Raw genomic sequence first — 27,789 nt, 5'->3', positions numbered from 1 at the left:
TTGAAAAGTTATTAACAGTTTTCACGCTTGAAATGAGACATGTAGAGGCAGATGAAGAATCTTTACTATTTTTTACGTCATGTGCTAATTGAAATTGATGTTATTTTTTAACTGAATCCTTCTTGATGGAAAATAAATTTTAGAAAAATAATATTAACATAACTTGGACTTTCCAATGTATCCCGTCAGTATCATACATTCACTCAGATATTTTAGAATTCATCCGAAGATGTTTCAATAATTTATCAGTCTTTTTTCAATCTGTCCTACTACTTATTGGCGAACTCCCAAATATTAAAATTATTTTGGCTAGCTCCCGAGATTCCTAAGATTTTCAAATCCATCGTAAAATATTTTTAAAGGCTTTTGGAATTCTTGAATTTTTGACCCAGGTTAGAAACGACTTCCCAAACATTCAATGGGAATATTCATTATACCATAACACTTCAAAATTCAACGCAAATTCAACTTACAAATAGATGAACTCGAATTCTGCTGTTGACTGTTCATATTCGTTTTAAGAAATTTAGAAAATGCCGATTACCCACATGCCATTTAAACGGGTATCTGATTATCCGTGCAGCTCGGCAATGACAGTTTTAAAGGAATTTTGACATATTCCAGCAACACCGTTGACAGAAGAATTGAAAACCGCAATTGTATACGATCAAATGAGCTCAAATTCTTAGTGAAAACTATTACAATTTCTATTGCAACATTAAAACACACAGGAAGAATAAATTATACTCGAAAAATAAGCCCTATCTATGACACATTATACGCTAAATAAATCATAAATAGGATATGTGTCTATTATCCGTGTCTGTTATCCGAGTATCTATGAGCATGGATAATCGGCGCTCCGTTGTATTTATTAAACTACAACAAATTTAATCTTTCACAATCGTGTACCGCTGATCATCAAAAAGCTGATCACACAATGTAAATAAATCACTTCCATGTGAAATTGTCAAACATTCCACAAAACCCGCTATCTTACAAAGGTTCCCACGTTTGCGGCAATTGAGAAAAAAAACCATCCTTCAATACCTCAATTTTTACTGGCCGGTGGTTTGGCTCTTCAGCACGTTTGAAGTTCAACGACAAAAAACCAAACACCAACTCGATTACAACATACAACCGCGTGCCCGTGCCAAGGGTGAGTGTTTACAACGTGCCCTTGTCCCATCAGGTTCAACGCGACGATTGAATATTAATTGAGAGAGTGACGCATGCCACACACCTACAGGTGGTTATTAGTACTAACCCTCTTCAATCGATCATGCCATGCGCCACCATCATCGCGGGGATGTGAAGACGCGCCAAATGGATGGCGACAAGGAAGGATGGGACCAATTTTTAATTATAATTTCGCTCCGTTGCACTTACGGTCACCGTGCCAACACTGTCTTCGCTTTCGTTCGCAAATCGGTCATCAACTGTCGGCAACTGTGACGGCATTTCTATAGCTGCAGGTGCATTTTTGGGATCATGGCCACACGGTGCACGATTATGCCAGCAGGTTTGTGTGTGTTTTTTTCTGCGTCATATTATGCGTAAAGATGAGCCCCGCCGTTATGGCTTCGGTGCGGGTTCACGCGGTAATGTGTCAAGAGAACGCTCCGGTTATGTTCTCCTCCCTCGCCCAGCACACGCGTGCGCAATCAAACTCCTCCAGCCCAGCGCATGTGCAACAGCTGTGTAATGCCGCATAGAACTAACGTACTGTGAAGGTACGCCGCATGGATGCGCTCTGCACGGGCAATGCCTCTTTCGCAATCGATCAATGCCTCCAAAGTGTCCGATTCCGACGATGAATCGGCTTCCAACGCCACCCGGCCCAACATGGATGCCGTGCGTCCACGGCAGGGCTTCATCGCGCAATCGCCCCGAAGGCATTTCCTGTACGCATTGGCGCCTTAGACGCTTGGACGCTCACGTGGACGCTCACGCGCATGATTACGGGGTGTACCGAGGTGGACAGAACCTTAAGTGGTACTGTCTGCAGCGGTACCGCGACCACCAACCTATCCATTGCACAATCCATTTAGGGGGTTGGATCAAACAAATCGCAGCCATTGAAGAGCAATGGCACATTGCCATGATCCAACCAGCACAGCGCATGAATTGGTTCGAATTGGAAAGCTCGCGTTCCTTAGGCACGCATGCCACTAGCAGCATCCACCTGCAGGCAAAGAAGATGAACTATTAAGTAACCGGAAATCCAATGTGTAACAATCGATAAAAGAGCACTCACGTATTCACACACCCGGAGACCCGCGGTCGGAACGCCGATCGTCAACAAAAAAAAAACGTCGTAATCGGGATGCGATCATCAGCCGCAAAACCGTCGTCTGGCGGTTCGTCGCCGTCGTTTCGGGGCGCCAAAAAATATCGGCGAAATTTCATCCTTCGAAAGTTGAACCGACCAGTGAAAAGTGGGACCGGCCAAAACAGAGACGGAGAAAGAGGTTAGGTTGCGATAATCCAAACATCCATTTGCCAGCATTGGGGAAAAAATACGTCATCACCATGAGAGTGATAATGAACGGTTGGCTCCACTCTCCGGGATCACCGGCGTACAAGACACCGGACCGAGATAATGTATCCCACCAACCAACCAACCGACCAACCAACAAACAACTGCCGGTACCGGATTCATCAGCAGCAAGACGATGGCAAGGTGCACCCCCTGCTGTCACCTGTTACATAAATGTTGATCACTTTCATTTCGCATTTTTTTCTTGTCCGTCTTGTCTCCCCTTTTTTTCTTCGACCGGGCGGTCGGAAGAAAGCGCGGTGCCGCGCGTTAGGTGAAGGGCAGCTGTTTCCCTTCTGGTTTTGGTTATGTTACTCAGTCAGTAGGTTTGTCTGTCGATTCCATCATACTGTGCGCCGTTTGTCGAGCGTTAGAGGCTGATTGATTCTCCGCCTGGATCACTGGATCACTGGATCACGCAAAATGGCTGCCGGTTGGAGTAATGGACTTGTTGTCATACTTCACAACATACATGACCGTCTTCATAGATGCGTTTACTAGCGTTGGGTAACTCAGATTCAGATTCATTAATCTGAATGAATCTTTGAACTGAATGGATGAATCTGAATCTCTATTCCGAATATTCATGAATCCTCAGAGATTCATGGATAATCGAGATTCATGAATTGTCTAGGTTCATCCTCTAGATTAATGTTTCCGAAAATTATGTTTCCGAAGATATTAATTAATCTCTGAGGACTCATGAGATCTCAGAGATTCATGAATCTTTAAGGACTCATGAATCTCTAAGGATCAATCATTCATCAATCTTTTGAGAATCGACTCATGATTTGAATGATTCCTCGTTAAAGATTCATATGAATGACTCTTCGCAAAAGATACATTAAGCACAATTCTAGTGTTTACCCCAAACTCGCTAACCTCATTACACAATTCGCAATCATGACAACTTTATTGAAGCATCCTTCAATCGCTCACCCACAACCACAATTCTTCCTGCAACCTTGAGCAGCGATTACAACATTTCGTACATTAACGCTGAATACATTAGTCAACAGCGTACCTACGCGCATCCTTCAGCACATCAAATGCACGTGCGGCTAAGGTGGCATTCGCTCATCACAACCAAACTGATCGTTACTCGGTGCCGGACGTGCTAAAATGTTTGACACTTTTTGCTGAACGTCTAAATTATTACAACCGCCCCATCGTCCGCCTGTGTGTTTGTGTGTCTCCCGGAAAGGAAATTCGGAAGCGAACCCGCCGCTCAAACGAACGAGAAAGTGGCGAATGCAGCAAACGGCAACCGTTTGCACGTTCATCCTAACATGTGCTAATGGGTACGGTAAACCTTCCCCGGGCGTCATCATAACAGCTGAAGACTGGAGCAGATGATCGTGTATGGGTCTCCATGTAGGAGCCCTCGACTCCACCAGCTACTTGCGCGCGCAAAATAAATCTTGTCCGGTGAGGTGCATTGTTGCACCATCGATTACGGGTTAGTGGTGATGATTAGCGCGGTCGCGTTGGTAGTGGGACGGTAGCGCCCTGTACAACGTTGGCCCTGCAACATCAAGCCGGCTTCATTAGCTTACCGCGCGGGGAGAAATTGGATCAGACGCATGTTGTGCTAACCCGTCACCTTCTGTTGGAGAGTAATGCGTTAACGCATACGCAGCAAAAGATACGCGATTGCGATTGCGGTTTGAGCGTGGCGGTAAAATATTCCGAACCCCAAATTTATGTCAAATAAACAAACAAAAAGTGCTCCAAAAATCACCACAAGCATTTAACGTGCGCCTAGAAAGGTGAAATATAATCTCACTGCGTCTCCCTGTATGCAACCGCGAGGAGAGTTCCTCGCGGGAAAGGAAAAGGACCTGTGGGGAAAGGTTGCCCCGAGTCCCTCTTCCATACCTAGCTCCAGAAATCACCCAACAACAACCAAACCATCCCCAAAACGGCTCTCGGTGCCCTCACTATTACGCAATTACGTGCCACTCGCCGCTGATTATGACATTTCTAAATCACATAACCTCATCACCTTCCGCTCGATTGAAGGAACGCCTCGGGAAAAAGTGGCCTGCACAAACCCTCTCCCCCATCTTTTTTCTCTCCTTCTCTCTTCTTCCCCATCTTAATCCCATCCAGTCAAGGTGCCATCTAGCGCCGCTTAAGCGGTGATCGTTAAGCATGAAGATAAAGTTCAGCAGCAGTAGCAACAACAGAAGAAGCCAAAAGGACGGCCTAAACTGCTGACAACGCTGCACTGGGACCCCAACACCGTCGCTGTGTTGTGAAGGAAAACCAGCCTAAAAACAAAAAACTCCAACCCTTCCCCCGCTGAGAGAGTGTGTGTGTGTGTGTGTGTGTGTGTCTGGGAAGTGGCGAGGAGCGAAGTACCTACCATCAAAAGCAATTACTTGCAGCAGTTGTTAATCTGCTTCTTCTTTACATTCCCACATTCACCACCCCTTTAAACCCTCCGCTCTCCCCTTTTTCACCCCTTTTACTCACCCCCCAGACCCGGTGCAGGATTGTTTTGCCTATGTACGGGTCTATGCGCTGTTGTTGTATGGTCACTAATGCTAAAACACTAGTGACACAGAAAAGCGTAGAAAACACTGCGCGCACGGCACGATCCGGCAAGAAACGGTGGTTATGCGCCTGATCGAGCATACGAGTGCACTACGGGTGCATATGACGAAAGAGGCTGTTGGGGCTAATAGTTTGCCTTCCACCACCGGTGTTTGGTACGGCGCATCATTTTATGCTTTGTTTATATTTGAAGTTCTCTTCACGCTTGATGTGCCCTTTTACCATTTCTGACATACATTTCCTGCCAGCAAAACGGCGGTCTGTGGAGATTGGAGATTTTTTTAGACACCATCTTTGGTAGTTTGAGCTTTAGGATGTTTAGGATGATTACTGATGAGTTATGGTTGAGGTGAGATATATAGTTATTAGGTTCGAAAGAATAACGATCTATTAAAGATCAGTTAAGTATGTTAGGAATACTTGGTACAAATCTAATCAATACGCCAAAAAATAAAGAAGTTAAAAATTAAATTCAAAAAGGAAGCTTAGCTTTATGGGAATAAACATATCTTCAAATGCTTTTTGAGTGAAACAAATTGATTTGTAACTTTCATCACGTGTTTTTGGCACAATTTCCTAGCTTTTGTTATTTATAAATCCTGGTTATACGAGTTAAAATTGGAATAGCTCAAATCATTCCTGGATTATTTTCCAGTTGAAGTTGGAATGTGATTTGGAGCGGTCTGGTAGTATATTGATATCGGCAACGGTCTTCACACGAAAGGACCGGTTCAAAATCCTATCCGGATCGATCTCCCAAATGCTGGGCTGACTATACTGGTACGAATAAATAAAGACAAAGTAAGCCAAAAATGGCAGGCCTTATACCTGGAATTGGAACGTGTTGAAGTAGTTACGGAATCTTTCAGGAAACTTTTTCAACTTGCACACCGAAAGCTATAGAAATGTAAGAATAGGAACAGCTGTAAACTAAACTAAACTCTGCATTTAAAAGCACTAGAAAATGGGAAAAATTCCACATATACATCCACACATTCCAATCAATAGATACCAGAAATGTATATTATCATGGAATTTTTAAAGATTTAAATGTGATTTTTAGATGTAGATAAAAAAATATTTCGTCTTTTATAATCCTTAGCAGGTTGAGCATAAATGAGTGTAATCAAAGATACTAAAGGCTGTTCTTTAGTTAATTAATAAATGCTAAAAAGCCCCCAAAACCTCTAAAAAGCGAAAGACACCATCAAGATATTTACACCATGCCGAACGATTCCCCTCAAACTATGACGAATTATTGCTGAAGCAACTGTTTAGCTCATTCAATCGATCGTGTTTTTCTCACCGCACATAACCGGAGCATACTTTCTTACATCCGTAAACCTTACTTCCCGGCTGCTTTCTGAGTGACTAATCGCGGATTGAATAATTTTGCAACATTTCCTATACTAATTGGCAAATCACTGACGGGATGAAGTGCGCACTTTCTACCGCCGAAAACATTGTCATGATGAGCGAATTATCGTTTTCACGTTCGAGGTAATAAGTGAACCCGATCGTACACCAAAAGAAACAAATATCATACTTTTTACCCCAAAACAAATTGCATAATGTTCCTGTTTGTGATTGCCGGCCGAAAGTCGGTTGGAACTGTACAAATTAACACGGTGAGAGCAAAGAAATCAATCCTAACACACGGTCGTAGCATAATTTATGATACGAACGAAATTATGAAACTTTTATGATAATACGGGGTTCGGTTTAGATTAATGGTATGAAATTTATCCTCGGTCACGTGCACCGATGAAAATTAATCGATACAGATTTGCTCCACCACCCTGGCGGAAGGTAAATTCCAACAAACCGTGCGAAACGATCGTCGGATCGGTTCGATCTTGATCGGTTCGTGAATCTGCGCAACCGAAAGCATTCCTTTGCGCATGCTTAATCATCATTCCTCTGGTTAGCATAAATATGTTTTTCCTTCATTTACATTTCCTTTTTCTTTTTTTATGCTAACATGTTGCAATGAAACGATCCCGTGCTAGGAATTGCAAGGCTTTGACCGGTGTCTTATCGTGATATTTATGCCAATTGAAAGATCTTATGAACTTTAACATTCAGTTCAATGATATCGTGTTGTGAGGTTATGTTAACTGTTGCATCTATGCCACAACTCGTAAAGTGCAATGAAAAAAGATGCATTCAAACTCCGTTTTAGAGCTACGAAAAATGAAGGTGAGACGACAGCCAGAGAAAGGGGATTAAGAGAATCAAGCAGAAGACCTTGGTGGACACTCAAACACAACGCACAAAATCCTCATCGAGGTCAAGTTTGACGACGATACCGGCTCCTACATTCCACGCCACGTCATTTACACCGCCACGATCGCACGGTTCAAGCTCCGACGAGGCGCAAGGGAAACAAACATTCAAAAACAACACCATTCAGCCACCAAATCAGCACACAATGTCCGTTAGGGTAGCGCACAGCCAGTGGCGTCAAGATGCGCGACGAACTCGGACGGCCTTCCACAGTCCAGTCCGGTCGGTCCGGATCCCTCACAAACCCATCATCGGTTCGTCCCTGCGTTAATGCGGTGTTGCGCAACGGCAACTTAATTATTAATTTTGTGCACACCCGCACACGCACGCACTCAACCCCAACAGCAGCAGGTGGGCCTGTCCCTGTCCACTGGGGACTGGTTTTGTTTTTCGTGATGGTTCCGGCTGGCATTGTTTGCACCGGTACCATTACGGTAAAGGATTCCCTTCAACCCCCAACGGGTCGAGTTGAGTCGTATAAAGAATTTTATTTTTCTTATTTATTTACGATCGAGTTTTACACGCGCGCTGTGGTTGATGGAAAGGAAACAGCAGCAGAAAACATTCTACCCATCCATTTAACAACCAAATCTGCTATTCAAATTTACTCTAGACATATTAAAATATGAATTCTAATCATTCGTCCGATAGGGATTTTTCGGGTGCTAAATGGTGCTTTTGGCAACAACAATATCGTTGCGGTTAGGGGCGATCGCACCATTGATTCACAGCAGTGTCACAACAATTTCACAACGTGAGCCAACTAAAGCGAAATGCCACACTAAGTGCACTAGAAACTAAGTATTAAATGCTTATATTGTACCAGCTAGTAACACTCTCAGCACAGGATTAAGCAGGCACAATGGGCAATAAATGGGAAGGAAAATGACTTCGTACCGGATGAACGTGCCGTTTCATAAAGTTGGATCATGTCTTTATCTTCAACGAACCATGCGATCGCATAAATTCACTCACAATTAACAAACTTCCAATTCATGAACACATTTTTTCCGCCCGATGGACAATAAAACAAACAAATGCCGGTTTTAATCGCATTGTACCGGGTACTTTAAGCTGCTTAAGAGCTGTTTTGTAAGACTTTGTACTCATGTTTGTTTTTTAATTATATAATTATATTAAATGTAAAGAATTCATATTGAAATAAATAATTAAAAACCTTTTTAAGATCCTTTAAAATGAGTAGAATAATATAAAAAAATAAAACATCAATAAGATAAATCTAAAATCTTTCAAATGACATCATAAACATTGAAAAGTCAACAGAACGAAGGTTCGTCGTTTATTGCCATCTTGCGGAAATTCTCTTCGAGTGCTTGTTCCACAAGGTACACAGTGGCTAAATTTGGCAGTGAATCATTTGTGGAGATGAACAAAAAACCTCTATTACACAGCGAAAAATATTCTACCATCGTTGGAAATGCCAAACGGTCGATAAAATCCCCAATGTTTTCTGTATGACGCCACCGCTGCTCCACACGGATGCGAACCGCCGTGTTCTTACCTATGCAAATTGAAAAACACAAATCGCACCCCCAAAGCAACATGCTCCAGCCTTGGCGCACTGTTTGCTCACGATCACGATCGCACGCTCGCTGGATGGTTTCAGCTGCACCAACCGTCCGTCCGGGCGCGCTCAGCAAAACTTTCTCCACTCGGGTGTCGATCGACGGAGAAAAACACGACATCACTCGCGCGCACGAGAGCGATCTCGCGGATCTCGCGGATCTCGCGGATTTCAGCGTAAAACAAACTGCACGCACGTGCACAACACCATTAACGAGATTTAACCGTCCAAAACCAGTTAGCTACCGTTGCGAGCACGAGAGAGCCAGGACCGAGAGAGTATCGAACACCCACCCTGTGCCGTTTGATTTCATAAAAGCACGATCAGCACAACGCACCGCACGCCAGTCGCTGAGCAGTCGTTGCGGAGTGAGCACCGTGTGCCAAACAATTAGTGTCCCATCGTCTGTCCATCTTCTTTCTTGAATGTTTGGTTTCCAAAGGCACCGCAAAGGGTGAAGTGTGAACGGAAAGGGAGAAGAAGCAAAGGGTGTGTGAGGGTTGTCTGGCCACCACCATCGGGATTGGAGGCCGAAAACCAGCAGTTTAAAGTGTAAGAAAGTTGGTAATACAAGCGAAAACGGTGACTTGGTTTTGTTGTTGTGCAAAAGAGTGTCTGCCGCAAGGGGTTGTTTTTCCGATGCAAATTCTCATCCCGCGCGCAAAGTGTTCCGTTACCAGACACAAGCTTCCGGCAGTGTGAAAGTGAATGGTGTGCATTTCATGTATTTTATCCTTTTATTTCCCATTTTATTCTTAGAGCAGTTTTTGTGCTTGATGTACAGAGTGTGATAAGTGATTGCAAGTGACACGCTGGTAGGTTACGCCACAAACCATAACACTCGAACGAAAGCAACAATACGTCTTATGTTACTGATCGTTTAACCGTAGTGCACCTTATGTTCAGTTTTCTGTAAATCGTGCGCCTTGACAGCACACACACACACACACACCGAACGAAACGAAGATGAATCTAATTACCACAACGACGGTCCATTCAGCAAGGTAGGTTTTATTGTTTTGGGAAAATAATTTTTCATTTTCAATCTAATCTCCTGTACCAGTGCCGGTGCTTTATAGTACCGCGAAAAGGCGAAGGCATTTTTAAAAGTGAATTTGAATTTTTAATTAGTACCAGCATAACGGCCATAAGCTTTTATTGCCGTATTTGCATCAATATTTCGAGTGTCGTTACAAGTCGTTAACGCCTTAATTTATGCAATGTAAAAAAAAAACAAAAACAAAAAGCCGTTTTTACTACTTCAAGTCTAATTTTTGTTCGGCTGTGCACTTTAATGTAGTTAAATAAAGCAACAAGCAGCCTTACATTTTTTTTATTTCAAACGATGAAACTCTCAAAAATATATTGACCTAGATGGGTTCTAGCAATCATATCGGCAATAAAAACGCTTTCCCATCGTAGTCAGAATTATTGCAGCGAATTTGCTAGCGCAAAATTAATGTAATGACGTGAAATTGTACGATTCAACCAGATTAATTCGATGCCTCATTGCAATTAGCCCAAATTGCAAAGCACAAAACACATTTGCCTTCCGGCAGTCTCCAGTTCTCGTGAGCCGCTATTGTTCTCACCGCATCGCGGAGGTGTTTGGAGGTGACGTGATTTATGCACTTCTCCAATTTTTCTGCACAACGCTCCCAGCTTAAAAAAAAAACTACCACAACGGAAAAGTGAGCAAAACATTGTTTTGTCCGTCGTTACATTTGGTGATTCCAAGCCACCTGCAGCCTACGCAATGCGGACTTCACGAAGGGCAGCAGTAACGCACTTCCTTCTGCCTTTTTGCAGTTCACGGTTTTAAATCATTTTTCCACGATGGTTTGGTTTTTCTGTTTTCGGCCTTTTTTGTTTCGACAAACGCGACGAGCCTTTCTTAGCTGCATAAACTTACAACTGCTTGTTTTTTTTTTACAACGCCCCCATAGTGCGTGGCCGGTTCATCTCACGGGGTGCGGGTACTGTGCCACATCGTCGTTTTTTTTTTCGTGATAGATAACTTTTCAGCATCGACAACTTGCGCACCGGCCAATGTTTGCACACCGTTCCACCCGCACCGGTCGGGACCCACCGCACGCCACGCTCTCTTCTTCACTGGTTCACACTCACTCACTGTTGCGTAAGGTACGAAAAGGCAATTTCGGTGAGGTATCGTTTGGAGTTTTCCGCCTCGAAGTTTCTCCCTGTCTCGTGATGCGTGATGCTTTGCAGTGTCGAACCAAGCACCAGGGATTTGGCGCATTTTGTAGTTGAATAAAGAAGTCTTTCCTTTGGTGAAATTATTAGATTAATTCCGTACACCCACTAGTGTACAGTATGATACCAAAATTCGTAGCTTACGATTGTTTATTTATGTTGCAAAAGAAAATAACAAACACAAACGGCTGGAAACACTCAAACCCCTTTGTGAAATCGAAAATGCTTTCTTCGTCGATACATAAACAGACTTTTAATTCGCTTCTTTTTTTGTTGTTGCTACAATCGGTGAACAACAATTCATATCAATTTGCAATTCCCCAGCAACTTTCGGACAATTTCGCTATTCATAGATTCATCAAAACAATCCAAACCAAAATAAAATCAAACGCAAAAACCAAAAACCAAAAGAAAAACAAAGCGCGCTTTTGTCGGTAGCCGGCGAATTCGCGATCGCGAACCAACTTCACTTAATTGACATCATCTTTTATGGCATCGATCGAATGCCGGTCTGGTGATTCGGTTTGGTGGTTTTGCCGTGTCAATTAACGGAGCGTTTTGACAATTTTGCCAACGCATCAACGAGTAAAGAAAAGCCGTTCAGAACAATTTTATGCCCCAAACGCGGAACTGTGGCTGCACGCAACAGCGACAATTGGAAGGCTGTTGGCAACAGTACCTGCCGCCTGGGACGATATTCGGCTGGAAGTGTTCGCAAACCTGTTGGCACGCTGTCGCTTACTGTGCCGGGCAGGATTGCGCTTCCTATGGGCAGCTTTTTTTGTTGTCTTCCTGCACCCTGAAATGAACCCCAATGCCCGGGGCTTATTATCCAATTCTCGGTCCAGGAAGATCGACCCACCGAAATAACTCGCCTACCTACAGGACCGGTCCAAAATGACCCGAAAGACCTGTTATTGTCGCTGTCGATCCGTGATCGAACGGGCAGCACATTATTGTACGCTTTCTGCACCTGCTGCTGCTGCTGCTGCTGCTGCTGGAGGAGCTTACTGACCGATACTGGCACGGAGAAACACGATAACCAGGGAGAAAAACAATTTGGCGATGGTAATAAATAAGCCCCGAATCAGAATCCATTCGCAACAACGGCAACACAATTTGCAACCATCCAGACGGTGGCGTAGTGCTGCATTGGCCACGTAACAGCGCCAAAAGTTTGGCGAAGTCCTCCGCCTGCTTACGACGCTCCGGATCCTTTCGCTTCGGCCGTCGCTGCTGTGGCTCATTAATAAAACATAAGCTTTCCCGGAGACATTCGTTACCATCCCCACCAGCGATAAGCACCGCACACACCGCACCACCAGTAAAGGCCCGAAGATAAAGACCTTCCCTGTTACGCCACCCGTACGATGCCGGCCAAATCCGAAACCAATATATTATGCACCTAACGGGTTGGAGTGGTGGCGTTTACTTGTTACGATTTTATTGCTTGCCTGTAATGCAAACATAACGTGCAGAGCGTGAGCATAACTTGCCTGCCCAGCGTCGCTCGTATCGAACATGTGTAACGTTCCACGGGTGTGCTACCGTTTTGGAGCTCAGTAACGCCATAAACTCGATAAGCATCGCGGTATAAGTACGCTGGCGCTGGGCAAACGTCAAAATAATCATTTCCCACCACCCCCCGGTTCTGTTACTAACCCACCGAAGTCGAATTTAGGCCACCCGGATCCGTGCTGCTTTCCCGGTTGGCATTGGACGACATTCGTGCTATTTGCAAACCAATTTGAAGGGCAATGGCGAGCTGGCCAAGTATCGAGACAGACACTTACGGTGTGTGCGGAGATCAGACGTGACGCAGCGTGCAGACAACGACTTGCACAGCGCACACGATCGTATGAATCACTCGCGATAATTATTGCATCGTACGCGGCACAGGACATTCCAATTCAACAACATCATTCTACGAAACCATTAAGAGATTATCTTGTTTATTGGATACAATTTAAGAAAAAATACAACTCCATCTATCGTTCATCTGACTCGTCAGGTGAATTCGGATGAATTTTCATGAACAATTTGCACGAGAACGCGGAAGAGCAACAACGGCACAGTTTTGTGGGGTTCGTCGCTTACAAAAACGTGCATAAGTCTTTTGTTCCACACATGACAGATTTTTGACGGTTGAGATGATTTTGCTAAGAATTTTGATTGCTTTATTGCAAAATTAAGTTTCAATCGTAACAATTTGCAACCCCCGGAAGCTTGATAAGATCATTTGTCTCATTAAGTAGGAGTTTTTATTAATTTTATAACTTAATAAAAATATGCCAACACGCTGCTAGTGAAAGTACACTGTGTCACTCAATGTGCCCGGAGCTATACGATCCCGATGTGCGAGTTATCCACCGTAACGATCGTGTCTACTTTGTATGTTGAAGAATTTAACAAAAAAACCCCTAACCCTACCTCGGCAACCTCGACGATCCTTGCGCATATTAACATAATCCACTGCGAAGGTGAATGAATTCGGTATAACTGTCTGTGTTGGACATTCCTCATCGCGGCACAATGATCGGTGCGAGTGCGATCGTGACCGGTTTGACACGAATAAGAAAAAAAAAACAAACCTGCCAAACACCGTGCGAGGCGAAACTTAGAATCTTTAAATTTTTGTTTTGTTTGTGTGTTCCTACCACCAGGGCAGATCATCTAGAAGAGGCTGCTTGGCTGATCTTCAGAGTGTGACACTCCGTGACATGGCGGGCAGGTTTTACCGATCGTGGCCCGTGATCGCGCAGCTGTGTGCTGTGCCGTACGTCAGTCAGCCGAGCAGCTGTTGCAATGGACGCTCCCACGGAAATACTTAGCAAACGAGCAAGCATCGCATTAGAACCCATCCGTTGCCCCATCACGTCTACCGATGCTCCCCCAATGTTGTCCAATTAACATCATTAACCTTTTTCCTCTGTGCGCTCGTTATTGTTACCCTTTCCCAACCCTTCGGATCAATCGTTTCAAGTGCTTGTTTTTTTTTTTGCTTTTGCAATTGACTCTGAGATGCACAGTTGGAAGAAGCGCTTATCGCAAATGAATGCGTCGCCCGGCAATCCCGGATTCTGACTCAAACGGGGGAAGATTTTCCGGAATTCTCGACAAATACACACACGTGCTCCGTTTTTTTTTCTCCCTACAACTGAGCAATCCATAATACCACACCATCACACGACGCAGCGCAGTGTAAGGTGAGAAGTGTAGTGCGAGACCGCGACACGCCAATCGCGCGAAGATCCGGGATCGTAACCGGGATCGCACAGGTAACCCGCGCACCAGCCCATAAATCTTCAAACCCGTCCCCGTGTTTTGGTGGTGTGGAGATACAAATTTAAATTGGAAGGGAGAGAGCAAAAAAGAGAGAGAGAGAGAGAGAGAGCGATTATTTTTGGTACAAACGCGCCGGGGAAGACTTCACCGTGGAGGCACCCTGTGTAGGGCAGCATCACAAAAACGAGTCTTACGTGCTATCCGCCACGAACGAAACCTTGCGTTGCGGTTTTGTAATACGCACGTGCAGAAAACCGGCTCCGGTTTTGTCACCTTCCGGACCGTAACCGTTTGAAAAACCGTCGGCCGAGTGTTGCGGTGTGGGCCCCCGTGCGTTTATGGCTGACATCATCGCCGTCATCTGCGACGACCTCTTCGTTTTTCTATCACTTCCCGGCGCTTCAACTACCCTTTTGTTTCGCATTTCGATACCGTCGCCATATTTCACTTTCTACTCGTAGCGCGATCCCCCACATACAGCGGATAGCGATCTCGCCGCCCTTCCAGGCACGGTGGGAGGAGGTCGCCAATGAGCTGTCAAATGCGCCCGATCCGACCGCTGCCAAACTGCCAAACTCGTTCGCCATCACGCGGGCTGGCTGCATTTCCTCGTTCCAGCTTTAATTAACATACAAAGCGAGAGGGCCAGAGTGGCCGAAGTGTTGCAACCGACGCACAGACAGCGCTGTTGGTGATCTTCGCGCGTCACCGCACTGTGCATGATTGATTGCTTCGGTGGAGGAAACACTGACGCGACCTTACCCGTTTCGGCGCATCACGGTGCGGTACCGCGAGTGCCCCGAAACCCCGGCTAGGGTTATCTGCTATGAACTTGAAACAAGACAAATGGTGACATTAAACACCTGGCACTTGCCAGCAAATAAACACGGCCCAGCTGCCAGGCGAGCAGCAAAAATATATTTATACAAATTAACGCAAATTTGCAGCGATATGTTAGTGTTTTCGGATTTGTGCTGCACAGCCAACACTTTACCCGCAAGGTTGTTGCTCCTTTTCCGACACCCACTATTTTGCCACCGACACAGACATACAGCACCGAACAAACCTGCCAGACGGTGGCAGCCGGATGCATACCGGTCGGAATCGCTCAAGGAGAACCGGTTCGGAATCCGGGCGAAGATGAGCACAGCAAAATGTCTCCGCGTGCGCATCGGCACACACACACACACACACACAGTTTTGCATGCCATTCTTTTGCCTGACCTGATGCTTCGTTGTTCTAAAGACTTTGCATCGCATAGTGCAAACCCCCGGGTTCGCAACCAATTAGCACCAGTAATGAGACAGTTTAATTTCAGTTCTCACCTTCACACCGATTCCGAAAACGGGGCAATGGTGTGGATAATTTAATGTAATTAGTAGAGCAATCGCTAACATAAAATAGTGCAACGAAAGGGAATCGAAAGGTTTCTCGCTTGCCCGACTGTTGAAGTCTTTCGATATTTATTGCATTATTTAATTATTATTTGAGTGACTCAAAACAAAGGGTTGTTGTTTTGTTTTTTGTTTTTAGAAAATGGCATAACATTTACACTCTCATCCCGTAATTTTCTGTCTCCGTTAACAATCCGTTGTTATCACGGTGTTATTTAACGCACAGCTAAGCCCAGCCATACCAAGCACCAATAAAAAAACAAAACCTTCACGACATCTCGCCTCATATCCGGCGTTACTCGATCCGATCGTAAGAAGTTGTTTTTTCCCGCGGGGGGGGGGGGGGAAGTGGGAAATGTTATAAAATCTTTTTCTTCTTTTTCCACCCGAACCAGCCCCCCACCCCACCCCTCCAATTCGTGAACGTTATGTCGCACGGAGGAGGAGAGCAAGAAGTGAACCGTTGGCATTAAAAGCGAACCACAAGTCGCACGAACCTCTATACCCGCATTGGGGCGATGGGTTTTGAACGAAACGGTGAAAGAGCTTCATTTCCTTTCGTGATGCACACAAACACCCAGAAAACGGACGGACGATCGTAAGCAACCCATCACATTACTCGATCGCGGTGCGGTGCGTGCCGCTCGGGTTTGTGCAGGTTGGTGAAGTAAGCAGATCGAAAGTGAATGCGGCAATGCGCGTGAAAGTGTGCGTCCGTCCCGGGGTGAGTCCGCTGCGGTGGATGCGGGATGCTGCTGGGCAGCATGGGCTTTCGTTTTCCGCACCCATCGGCCATCGGAAAGTGATGCGTTTGAGTAGTTTCATTTGAATGCGTATGCTTAAGCACAACCCCACACAATGGTTGGGGGTTTAGTGTTTGAGTGTTAAACATACTTAATATGCAATACAATTTCTAGCACCACAATGAAACGCTCGAGCGTTTAACATCAATTTCGATATTTTATTGCGCTTAAACTTATAATTTTCTCTCCTAATGATCATGACATTTCCCATGGCCAAAGGGGCTTGGCGGTTTATTAGCCACCGTGTGTAGTAGGAGGGAGTTTGCATAGGAGATAAGTCGATGGCAAAGAAAACACACACAAAAAAATCACCACCACAAAGACATAAGCCTTGCATAAGCCACCACATCACACACACACACACAAAAATGCATCATTTTAATGAAATGTGTTTCCTTTCTTTTCTCTGTCTCTTTCTCTCCATACTTCCAGGTCAGTATCGATGTCATGCAGTGTTGTGCAGCTACGCCAACAACTGACGCAAAAAGGGAAACCAACCCAAGACCACGACAGCTGTTTGTGTGCATCTCGGACTTTTTTTATTATTTTGGTATTCAATTATGAGTAATAATTTAAGCGCGAAAGCATCCAGCCACTTCCACTTTCGAACAACTAAAACAATATATGTGTCTGTCCGTACATGGTAGATAATGTTTTCGGTTGCATTTCCGGCTACCGCGCGGCGAAGTTTCTTGTTTTAAGCCGGGAATGGCAATAAAACTCACCCCCTGCTCGAGCAACCCGCGTTGTTTTGCATCGGACTAGAGGAGAAAATTGCACCCACCGATAGAAAGAGATAGACAGAGAGAGAGAGAAAGAGAGAAGAATGTCCCATTACTACCAGGAATTGACGCGACGACCTACACACGTTTGCGAAGGGTTTTATTGAAAATGAAAGTTCCACGGGCTCGCTCTGTGCGCGATCGTTCCCGCCGTGCGCTCTACTTCTGATGCAGATGCTTTAGCTTCGTTTGCTTTGCTTCTTTATCGATCGAGAGGTTTTACTCTTGCGGGTGTAGCGATCGCTTTCTGGTATACTCTGCACTTCGGGGTTTGGAACACTGCTCGTCGTGCAAAACTTTCTCCCCATCACAGTCGCGGGGGGGCGGCTCCAGAAAGGGTGATTCTGTTGACCTTCTCTCTGCGTGCTTCAGACACAAGCGACGAACCCTCCAATGAAGGTATTTGTGAACGGTATTTTTTTGTTTTACAAGTTGCATCCGGTTCAAAGAACTTTCGCAGCGAAAAAAAAGCGACCACAAGTCTGGTAAGTTAATTGCTATGTACTATGTTAATTTAAATCCATGGCTTTGCAGCAGAAAATTTGATTGCCAGCATGTACACCCCTCCCCTGCTGGCGTCCGGCGTGGGGTCCAACTTGCCAAAATGTTGCCACCGAAGGCCGATTTCGAAATAGGCACGCGAATCGAAATTCCTCTACCATTCCGGTAATAACTTCGATCGCTGCCGAAAGACGATTCGATTATGATATTTTTTGCCCGCGCGCGCGCACTTTTTGTCCAACTCTGCCACCGCCGGACGGATTTCACCATTAGCCGCTGTTGCAACTGGTAAGCTGGTCGGATGGTTTAGCCCTGACACCTATCGCGGTTTTGCCAGTGTTGGTGTGGGTGACTCGGACAAGCTAACTGAGAACTTCTGGAAGCTTTTTGGTAAGCTATGATGAAATTACCGCCACAAAGGTTTTGCGCCTAAATTTATGCAATGGACACACCATTTGTTGATTAAGAAACTAAAAGCAAATTAACGCGATATTTATTCGCATTTTCCATCACGTTTTCCATTCCGAAAATGGTTCTTTTATTTTGCATAAACTTTCCCTTTTTTATCCTTACCAAGCGCCACCAAATGCTCACCAATTGATTTCCAACCTTCCCGCCGAAAAATGCCACGAACTCCCTTCGGGGTGACCGCAATTCCGGTGTTTGGCGATCGAACCGAATCGGAAAGGAGGGGGGAGGGGTTCGGAAACTCGCACTTCTTCCCAAGGCAATCTCGGAATCTTGCGGAATCTTCGAATTGCACGTCCCATTGAATGCAGTGCAGTGGTTCCCACGCTGGCTTTTAAACATGCCGGTGTGCCACACTATCGCATCGCCCCACTATCATGTCGAACCACTGCCCGAACCCGCCATTGCGCCCCGGTGATTGGTGAGCCTGGGAAATGTGTGCGGTCTCGAGCCCAATAATAATGGCTCCCCGCTGCCTGCCTGTAAAACGGTTGTAAAAACCTCAACCCCAACACACCGTTAAATGCGGAAGTTACCGATCTTTTTACCCTTTACCGTGGGCTGGGAAAAACTAACCCGAACCCGTGTGGTGGGTTAGTAGCATGGTTTAAAATATTCATACCATTTCGCATTCGCCGCATCATTACACTTCCTGATGGCACGAAGCGTCCAGCAAACACACGCTAAGCCATTGAACTGAGGCAGCGTCGTAATGGCAAGTTTTCCACACCACACCCGAAAAACAGCCGCCAGTCGACTGCATCGCGATTGGCGAGCGTTTCAAAACCCCAAACACAGACAATTTATGGTGGAACGATAGGCCGACGGTGGTGGACTTTGTTGCTCGGACAGCATTAAACACGGCCCTCGCCTTTGGAATCATCTTACCGGGTGGATGGTGCGTGTGTGCGACAAGGGGTTTTGTAATGGAAGCCGGTGCGATCACCACGATCTAGTTAATTGCGTGGAAAGCGATTAAATGCGGTAGGAAACGATCGAGATCGATATGTTGAACAATGATAAATATTTACAAACCGTTGCGGTTATCTTCGCTTTTCAATCCGACCCGATAAGATAAAAGGTGTCAATGGCCCCAACCAGGGGGGTTGACCCGAGCGGACCTTCGTGCAGGTCAACCGGCGCACTGAGTGTACGCCACGTTACTGTTGCAATATTTACATTTCCCCTGAAGCCTATGTTTATGCACAACAATCCTTAATAAGGCCATTAAATTTTGCAACCTCAAAACCAAACCCCTTCCGGTCGTGGGTCATCCAACCGTCCGGCGAGACGAAACTGCATTGTTCGTAAATGTGGCTGCCACCGTTTATGGCAAGACCAAATGCACCCACGCTCGATGCGTGTTGATGCGTCTATGGAACACACGCTTACGCCACACCACCAACCACGCTTGTGCACAATAATTACGTGCCGTGCTTACCAACTAATGTGTCAATTGCTACCTGGCCCGAAGGCGGCTAGCGGGTTAGAGCATAGGGGTAGCGTAAAAATGTAAACCAAAGTGTCATTATTGCATCCGACCCACTGCACCAGAAACCAGCCGTTGTGTATGCGTGCCGAAAAAGGGACGATGATTTCGCTTTCGATAAACGATGCGCGACCGCATTAAGGTGGCGGCGACGAACCCTTCGCTGCCGCGCGGTACGGTCGTTACTTCAGATGGGAATTCATCAGCTGTGAAGTGATTTCGAATGGGCTCATTTTGTGGTTTTTGCCTACACATAAACTAACAGACTTGCCACATGGAGTGCTTACTTACCGATGGAAAACAGCTCCGACGGATCCGACAAGCACGAAAAATAACACAAGCACACTTTAAATCTTCTGGCACTCTTTCGTAAAGGTAACAGGGATGGAAAACCCTTCACTACCGGTACCACTCGAGCAGCACTCGAACCCTTCGATTCCTTTAGTCTCAAAGATTGGCTCTTGTGTCGGGTTTTAATGTGTCGGATTTCTTTCCATCTCGAGCTCTCGCTTATAATAATCTTACAGAAACAACCAACACAACAACCCTTTACAACCTTCAGCTAAGGCCATCTAGTGAGTGTGTGGAGCTTAAAGCTTTTGAATTGATACATTAATCGACAACTGGGGAATTGGATTCGACGGTTTTAGTAGGTCAAAAGAGCTACACTTCGACCAATCATCGTAACGCTCATCGTTCAAGGGAATCACTTTTATTTATAAGCGATCGACCAAATGGAATCGATCTACCGATCACCAATTGTGCACTTGGGGGGTTTCAAGAAGACTAATAAGGCCATCTTGACTGGGTTAGCACAATTTTAATTAATATCCAACATTTTCCCACAAAGAACTGCAGCTCTGGAGGTTAGTGGCTTTAGGAGGTGAACGAAAAAGAATTTTCATGCAAAGGTCGTGCGATTACACGACGACACGCAGTGAGTAATACTCCGATGCATAACAATCCGAAATCAATTACATTTACCAACTAATGATGCTGATGATCGCATCCATTCAGGGAATCCCCCATTCCGAACATGTTTTGCCGCTCAAAGTTCCTGGAATGTGACAATGAACTTTTGGCATCGTAGAACGCTAACGAGAACCAGCCGCGTGAACACAGTGTGAGTACGGCATTTATTATCACGAAAATCACTTGTCGCTTCCACTTACAGCGCTAGTGGCTTGTCGATGTGAAGTGGTGCGCAAATAAACAGCTGGTAAGGGCAAACATTACATCTTGAGCTCTTAGCCACCATCGGCACTGGGGGCGGGTAGTACATTGTTTGTGATTTGCAGATTTGCATGATCATCGAGACGCGGGCCCTGTGAAACTCGCATACACCGGAGCAGCTGTCAAAAAGGTGTACCAAGATCAACTACGGCATAATGGCGATAGTGAGATCATCTGTTTTGTTTCTACTTGCGAATAGTATTACTTTCCGCTCACAGATAGTATCATCCGCGTTCGAAAGGGTTCGTCGCCTGAATAATGCATTCCTTAACGAGAAGTCTTTTGTCTTTGTATTATTTGCCTCCTGCATCGAAGCTTATCCGTAAATCATTCCAAGACCGCATCCAACACAATGTAGCACACACAGTGGAGAACCGCACAATCAACACCTTATCCAAAAACCCATTCATAATTAACCACACCAGGTTGATGATGATTTAATCACACACAGGGGGATGGACAAACATGCATTCCACAGCCCTCTGGTGGTGAGCTTGCCACCTATCAGACCTCGTTGGCCACAAGTCACGTTCGACGATGAGCCTCGCCTCGGACGCAGGGATGGCAGGCGAAACTAAACATCAGCAAGAATTCAAATTAGCATTCCGCGACATACTCGGCAAACATCCACACAAACATCGACGCTATCCCTAGCGGCGAAAGTACAGAAGCCGGTCAGGGTCTGCTGTAATACGACGGTGGCAGATATCTCGTGGGCACGACTACGGTGACGCGCCGGCCGGACGATTTACGATGCCTGTTACAGTCATAAATTGGCAGTTGCTGCGAACTGCAATTCTCAGCACGAAACTCACAATCGATGCGCGACTTGCCTTCTCATCAGTGTCCCTTTGGCGTCAGAAGATGACTCTATTCAAGTCACCCTGGCACGAATGGAGCGTAACACGACACGGCGCAACATTATGGCGTTAGATAATTGTAGTCCTTCTACCGGGGGAGACGGCTCCTAACAAGAGCCGATCGCTCAACGTCACCGATGGTTTGATTTATATTCTTATTCGCACGCGGATCGAACTAGACGGCGAGTGTGTTGCACTATTCCCAAATCCCATTCCGCTGTATATAACAGACGTGTGCGCACCTGGGACGATCGTACCAATTTACTTTCACTTTTTACCGACCCGATATTATTGGGTGCCACCGGCCACATTCTTGCCGGCACTTAATCGGTCCCCCCCGGGGGCGCATTGGGAGAAGGATTTATTACCGCATATCTTACCGCGGGTCATAGCGCTGTGTGCCGCTTTTAGCTACTCCTGCACCCTGTTGGCGAATCCATTTATCTAACGCACCACGAATGATAAAGGTCAGCATTGTCTCGCAATGGTCAACAGTGCCGGTCGGTACGACGAACAAGTTGCTTATTTGCACAAGCTGCACAAAATCACCCAAAAAAGGGAACTACTGAAACCGGTGTCATCAATCACGATCACCAACGCCGATCAGATCATCTCCAAATTGAAGATCTCCGAAGGTTATTGAAGTGGGTTGTGTTTTGTACTGATTCTTCATGTCATTCTCATCGCTCATAGCATCATGGAGATGCCTCCGAGAATGCGATTACGACAACGAACAACTAATATTCTGCACAGCATTGCCAAAGGTTCCGTTGTTTGTTAACGTTCCGGCAACCGTCGTGTACTCTCCTTTTCAACCGTAATTCAATTATCACGCCAATCAAGCTACGGATTCTAGCATCATCCTGCAGCAAAGATCCCCAATAATGAGTGGCTTATTATCTCAGCCATGCTAAACGATTCATCAATGTTTGTACAGAGCCTTCACGCTAATGGCGCAAAACCGTGATTTTCATTCATAGTTCTGCCCCCGAGGGAGGTCCAATGTTGTTTTTTTTTGTGTCCTACTATCTGCAGTTTATTCCGGTACACAAGATCTGCACATTACACAGCGCGAGACCATGACAAGCGAATTTTGTCGTGAACAAGGATCGCAGCGAACAACATGTTGAGTTAAATTCGCCCCACGGATGTTTAGTGCGGTTTAAACCAAATTAATGTCCGGGATCGATTTTTGAGATCTTTTTAACCGACCAAGATATAACTGGGCGGTACTTGATAATAACCCGCCGGGTAGGCAACACAACATCCGGGTCCTGCGGAATCTGCGCGAGTTCCGGGAGGGAATTCAAAAGGTCGATAATGTTTGAATATTTGTTTTTTTTTTATCCCAATAGAGCATGCCGTTTTAATTTGATGGGAAAGAATGCATTTCGTTGGTAGCGTGAATCAAAATGTTCCCAAAATACCACAAAAAATTACATCATTTCTTTCAAAAAAATATATTTTTGAACCTTCCTTCAAAAACAACATTCTCCAATACTATCGCCCTCTGCCGGAAATCTTACGCTCAAGCGAAAATCCATTCCGAGCGAAACTACACGGCGAAAAGTAAATGTCAAAACGCACACGTTTGTTTACATTCTGTTCCGATTACGTTTTTCTCTCATTTTGGTGTACCGTTTCATCGCGAACGAATGTGGCAAAGCAAAACACATGCACGGCCGGAACATAATTAGGGGCCATTAAGGTGCAATAAACTATTTTTATACCGTCCGGCGGTACGATTTGCTTTGTCGTAATAAGCAGCCGGTGGCCGGGTTTGTGTGCGGTACAAATGTGAAGCGGAGAACAGTGAAATTCCGCATCCCAATCATCCGATACTAGCGGGAAGCGCACCAACAAGATGTCAAACTGGTCGCCAAAAATCCTCGCCATACGGATGCGCTCGTTGGCGACAACGTTCAGCCGAAGTTACCACCGCGCCAGTGCTCTCCACCGTCCAACCGGACCACCGAAACTCTCGCCATACGATGTACGTACCGGTACGGGGTCTGGTTTCTAAGAAACAGGTTCCTCCTTCCTGCGAATTACCATATTGTCTCACTCGCTCTTACCCGATCCGTAGGTAAACTGTATACTGCGAGGGAACGAACACACGCAAGAATTTTTTGGCGGATCCGTTAAAAGCTACGACTCGAATCAGCTCGCCTCCAACTCGCCTATTGAAGATTCACGCAGCGAAGCGAGCTGCGTGCACACCTCCGGTTTGCTGGTGGGGATATTCGATGGTCATGGTGGGCCGGCCTGTTCGCAGGTGATCAGCAAGCGGCTGATGCGATACATTGCCGCTTCGCTCGTGCCACCGGATGATCTTCGCCAGCATATGCTTGGCGGTGCGCAGAGCTTTTCCTTCCTGAGCTGCCATAATGATAAGGCAAGAACATGCGCCGCGTTGCACAACATTTAACCGACACACTAACCGACCGAGGTTATTCATTGCAGCTTGAGTTTGTGAGCGAAATCAAGGAGCTGTACGAGAAAAGCTTCAACCAGTTCGCGAACGAACTCACCAACACTACGCTGGCCGGGTTTCAGATGCATCAAACACTGGAGAATGCTTTTATCCGGCTGGATCAAGACCTTTCCCGCGAGGCAATTGAAATGCCCAGCCTGCGGACGATGTCGGTCGCGATGAGCGGAGCGGTTGCGCTCGTAGCACACATCGACGGGCCCCATCTGCACGTTGCATCCGTTGGTGATTGCTCGGCCGTGCTCGGCACTGTCACCGATACCGGTCAGTGGATTGCGAAGAAGCTCACCAACGAACACAACTCCGACAACGTTGGGGAGGTTCGTCGCTTGCTCAGCGAGCATCCGGCCACGGAGCGGGATACGGTGATTCGTGGCGAACGTTTACTGGGTCAATTAGCGCCGCTGCGTGCGATGGGTGATTTTCGCTACAAGTGGACACGCGAGCAGCTCGAACAGCTGGTCGTGCCACAGTTCGGGGAGCAAGTGATAGCGCCATACTACCTCACGCCACCGTACCTGAGCGCGTGTCCGGAAATTACGCACCACATCTTGACGCCCCGGGACAAGTTTCTCATCATCGCAAGTGATGGGCTGTGGGATACGATGAGCGCGATGCAGACGGTCCATCTCGTCGGGGAGCACATGTACGGGAAGGCATTCTTGCAGCCACTAACGCTCCCGAAGCAGGATATTACGCTTGGGGAAATTAGTCAAATGTTGAGCACCCGAAAGGCGGGCCTGCAGAAGAAACCGCTCGATCGTAATGCGGCAACCCATCTCATCCGGAACGCCCTCGGTGGAACCGAGTACGGTGTGGAGCACTCGAAACTGTCGCACATGCTATCGCTGCCGCAGGACATCGTAAGGCTGTTCCGGGACGACATTACCATAACGGTCGTATACTTCGACTCGGAATATCTTCGCAACTGTCCTACCTGATGGCGGGACGGTAGTGATCGTGCCGATCGTGCTGCAATTGCTTCGCCGGAAACGAACCAAATCACCGAAAGCATTTAACAACACGCGATGATGACGCGCACGTTCCGTTGACGAACCGGTGTCAGTACCTCCCTCTAAAAGGCTGGCCTTTTTGTCGCTATTGTCCTAATGCTCAATTCTCTCATCGCCATCTTCGACCAACGACGAGTCATTTACAAGGAGAAACGATCCGGACACATACATTTGTTTTGCTGTATTTATGTTTCCGTTCTTAAGGGATCGTTTACCGATGCATGTGCGTGTACCGATTTAATCGAAATCCATCACCGACATGTCAGGCCGAACGATTCCATCACAACCTGTTTAGTTAGCGTGTGCGCTCTGTGTGTTTTTTTTGTGTGCGTCTTAAAGACGGTAGAAATTTATGTACGCGGATGTGGGATTGACATGAAATATGTTTCAAAAGTTTTATTTGTTGAGTTTTGTAGTTAAACAAAATAAATTAAAACTAGTTCCTGACGTCATGTTTCTTATTTCATTTCGTGCCATCATTCATTCCCAAAATGCTTCTTTCGGTACCTGTTGATTGATGTAATCTCCAACCGCACGGAGTGAAGGTCACATGCCCTCACGACTTAATCGTGATGGCTAGCTAGAGATCCTCGAAACCGCAGCAAAACAACGATCGGAAGAAAACAACCTGAGCTGATCAGTAATCCGGAGAAAGTGGTTCGTGCACCATTATATTACGCCATATATAGCTCATCAGCTGTTACTCAACGACCACCAATCGATTGTTTGGGGGGATTGTAGAAGAATTAAACCGAACCGCCCAAAAAAAAAAATAGTTCCGGTCGATAATCGTCGCAACAACAACAAAAAAGTGTGTTAATTTGCGTTGCGCGAATTGCGACGAACCTGCAATGCTAAAGGAATAATGTGGGCCATTCCCAATACCCAGAGATCCTACCAACCTGGTATAGGGTGGGTAAGGTGTGTGTTCCTCCTTTCGCCACAAAATAAATAATAGCTCACAAGAAACTGTGTCTTTCCGCTCGAGCAACCTCTAATGCACAATATCACGGAGGTGTGTTATGGGGTGGTGATTGCTGATCGTGCCATCGATCCACCCCGGGGGGAGAGGGTTTTGGACTCGCCCACTTTTACCCGGCGTAGGCACGAAAGTGAAACCAAAACATAACCTAATTTCCAGCTGCTGCCGTGCTTGGACGGGCAAGGAATACATGCCGTAAGATGGTACAGTGACTCGAACCAACACGCTACGATTGCGCGTGATCGGAAGCAGCGAGCATGTGGAGAAAAGTCTGCGACAACTTACTTATCAAATTATACTACTATTTTTGCCAACTAAAGTACTTACGCTAAGATTTAAAGCAGGACACAAAGAAAGGAAATAGGGCACTTTACAACACTTCACTTAAACCACTTTTTACAAACAATCTGCTCGCGCGCCTACTTTAATGAATTGTGTCTGGATCGAATTTTAGCCCTCTGGCAACAGAAGCTCCCTTTGACACATGTAAACAAACAGTCGCGGACAAAAAAAGGGCACTTGTACAAACTAGCAGCAAATCAAATATGGTAACAGCTTCTCCACGTCACCTTCGTACGTGACTGTAGTGTTCAATATTTTCCGAACAAATCCGGCTAAAACAAAACCTCCGCTTCCACATTCCCGATGTGACGATTCCACCAACGGAATTTGCACAAGCCTGTTTGCGTAACGCCATTTTGTTGACTCTCGCACACCGCACCATTAATCCTTCGGCATTCGGCGGCCACGTGGCTCGATGGCGCATACGGAATGGGAATGGGAGCTTTTAGTATCATTCCAACCGTTTCTGTTGAGCGACAGATAATCAAACCGTAAAGTGTCTTCTTTTCCGTGTCCAACGTTTGTCTAAGCTCGAAAGGTCGTCCACTGTTGCATATTGAAGCAAAACACATTCGCGAAATGGCTTTTGCCTTGCGCTTTTGCTATACGATCGTGCGAGGATTGCTTTTCGATGGATTAATCTACGGTTTGCTGCATTTGGACGTGCGGTCCAAGATGCACAACGGATCGGTATGGTAAGACCTTTCGCGCTTGATTAGATATCATCATTAATGAGATGCCATCAATTCCTGCTGCTGCAAAGCAATTCTTCGCGATGCATAAACGACGGATCGGTTGATCGTTTTCTGGCACGCTGGTAAGCTCGCTTGAGTGATGTTAGATAACCTTCGACAAAATCAATGGTCGGATCAAATGCTTCTGCGTGCTTGCAATACACGCCAACTCCACACATATTTCTGTACAGCTTTCTTTCTCAATTCCGTTTGTTGGCACGATCAATA

At 46.0% G+C, this 27,789-nt stretch overlaps 2 protein-coding genes across 2 annotated transcripts in view; one reads left to right on the top strand and one right to left on the bottom strand.

Moving 5' to 3' along the window:
- The window catches only part of LOC128304386 (metallo-beta-lactamase domain-containing protein 1), a 90,249-nt gene extending 63,256 nt beyond the window's left edge, over positions 1-26,993 (bottom strand). Inside the window, exon 1 of the mRNA XM_053041567.1 lies at positions 26,813-26,993. The gene's annotated coding sequence lies outside the window, so the exon portion shown is untranslated. The remainder of the gene's footprint in view (positions 1-26,812) is intronic.
- LOC128304385 (pyruvate dehydrogenase [acetyl-transferring]-phosphatase 1, mitochondrial) lies at positions 23,668-25,814 on the top strand. The gene is made up of 3 exons (XM_053041566.1): positions 23,668-23,992; positions 24,086-24,394; positions 24,463-25,814. Exons 1-3 carry the CDS (start codon positions 23,864-23,866, stop codon positions 25,429-25,431), a joined length of 1,407 nt encoding a protein of 468 aa, XP_052897526.1. The 5' UTR covers positions 23,668-23,863; the 3' UTR covers positions 25,432-25,814.
- Positions 26,994-27,789: the final 796 nt, after the last annotated feature.

The sequence above is a fragment of the Anopheles moucheti genome, chromosome 3 (assembly GCF_943734755.1).
Source record: "Anopheles moucheti chromosome 3, idAnoMoucSN_F20_07, whole genome shotgun sequence".
NCBI lineage: Eukaryota > Metazoa > Arthropoda > Insecta > Diptera > Culicidae > Anopheles > Anopheles moucheti.
The sequence above is the reverse complement of the archived record's forward strand: the minus strand, read 5'-3'. Positions and strand labels throughout refer to the sequence as shown.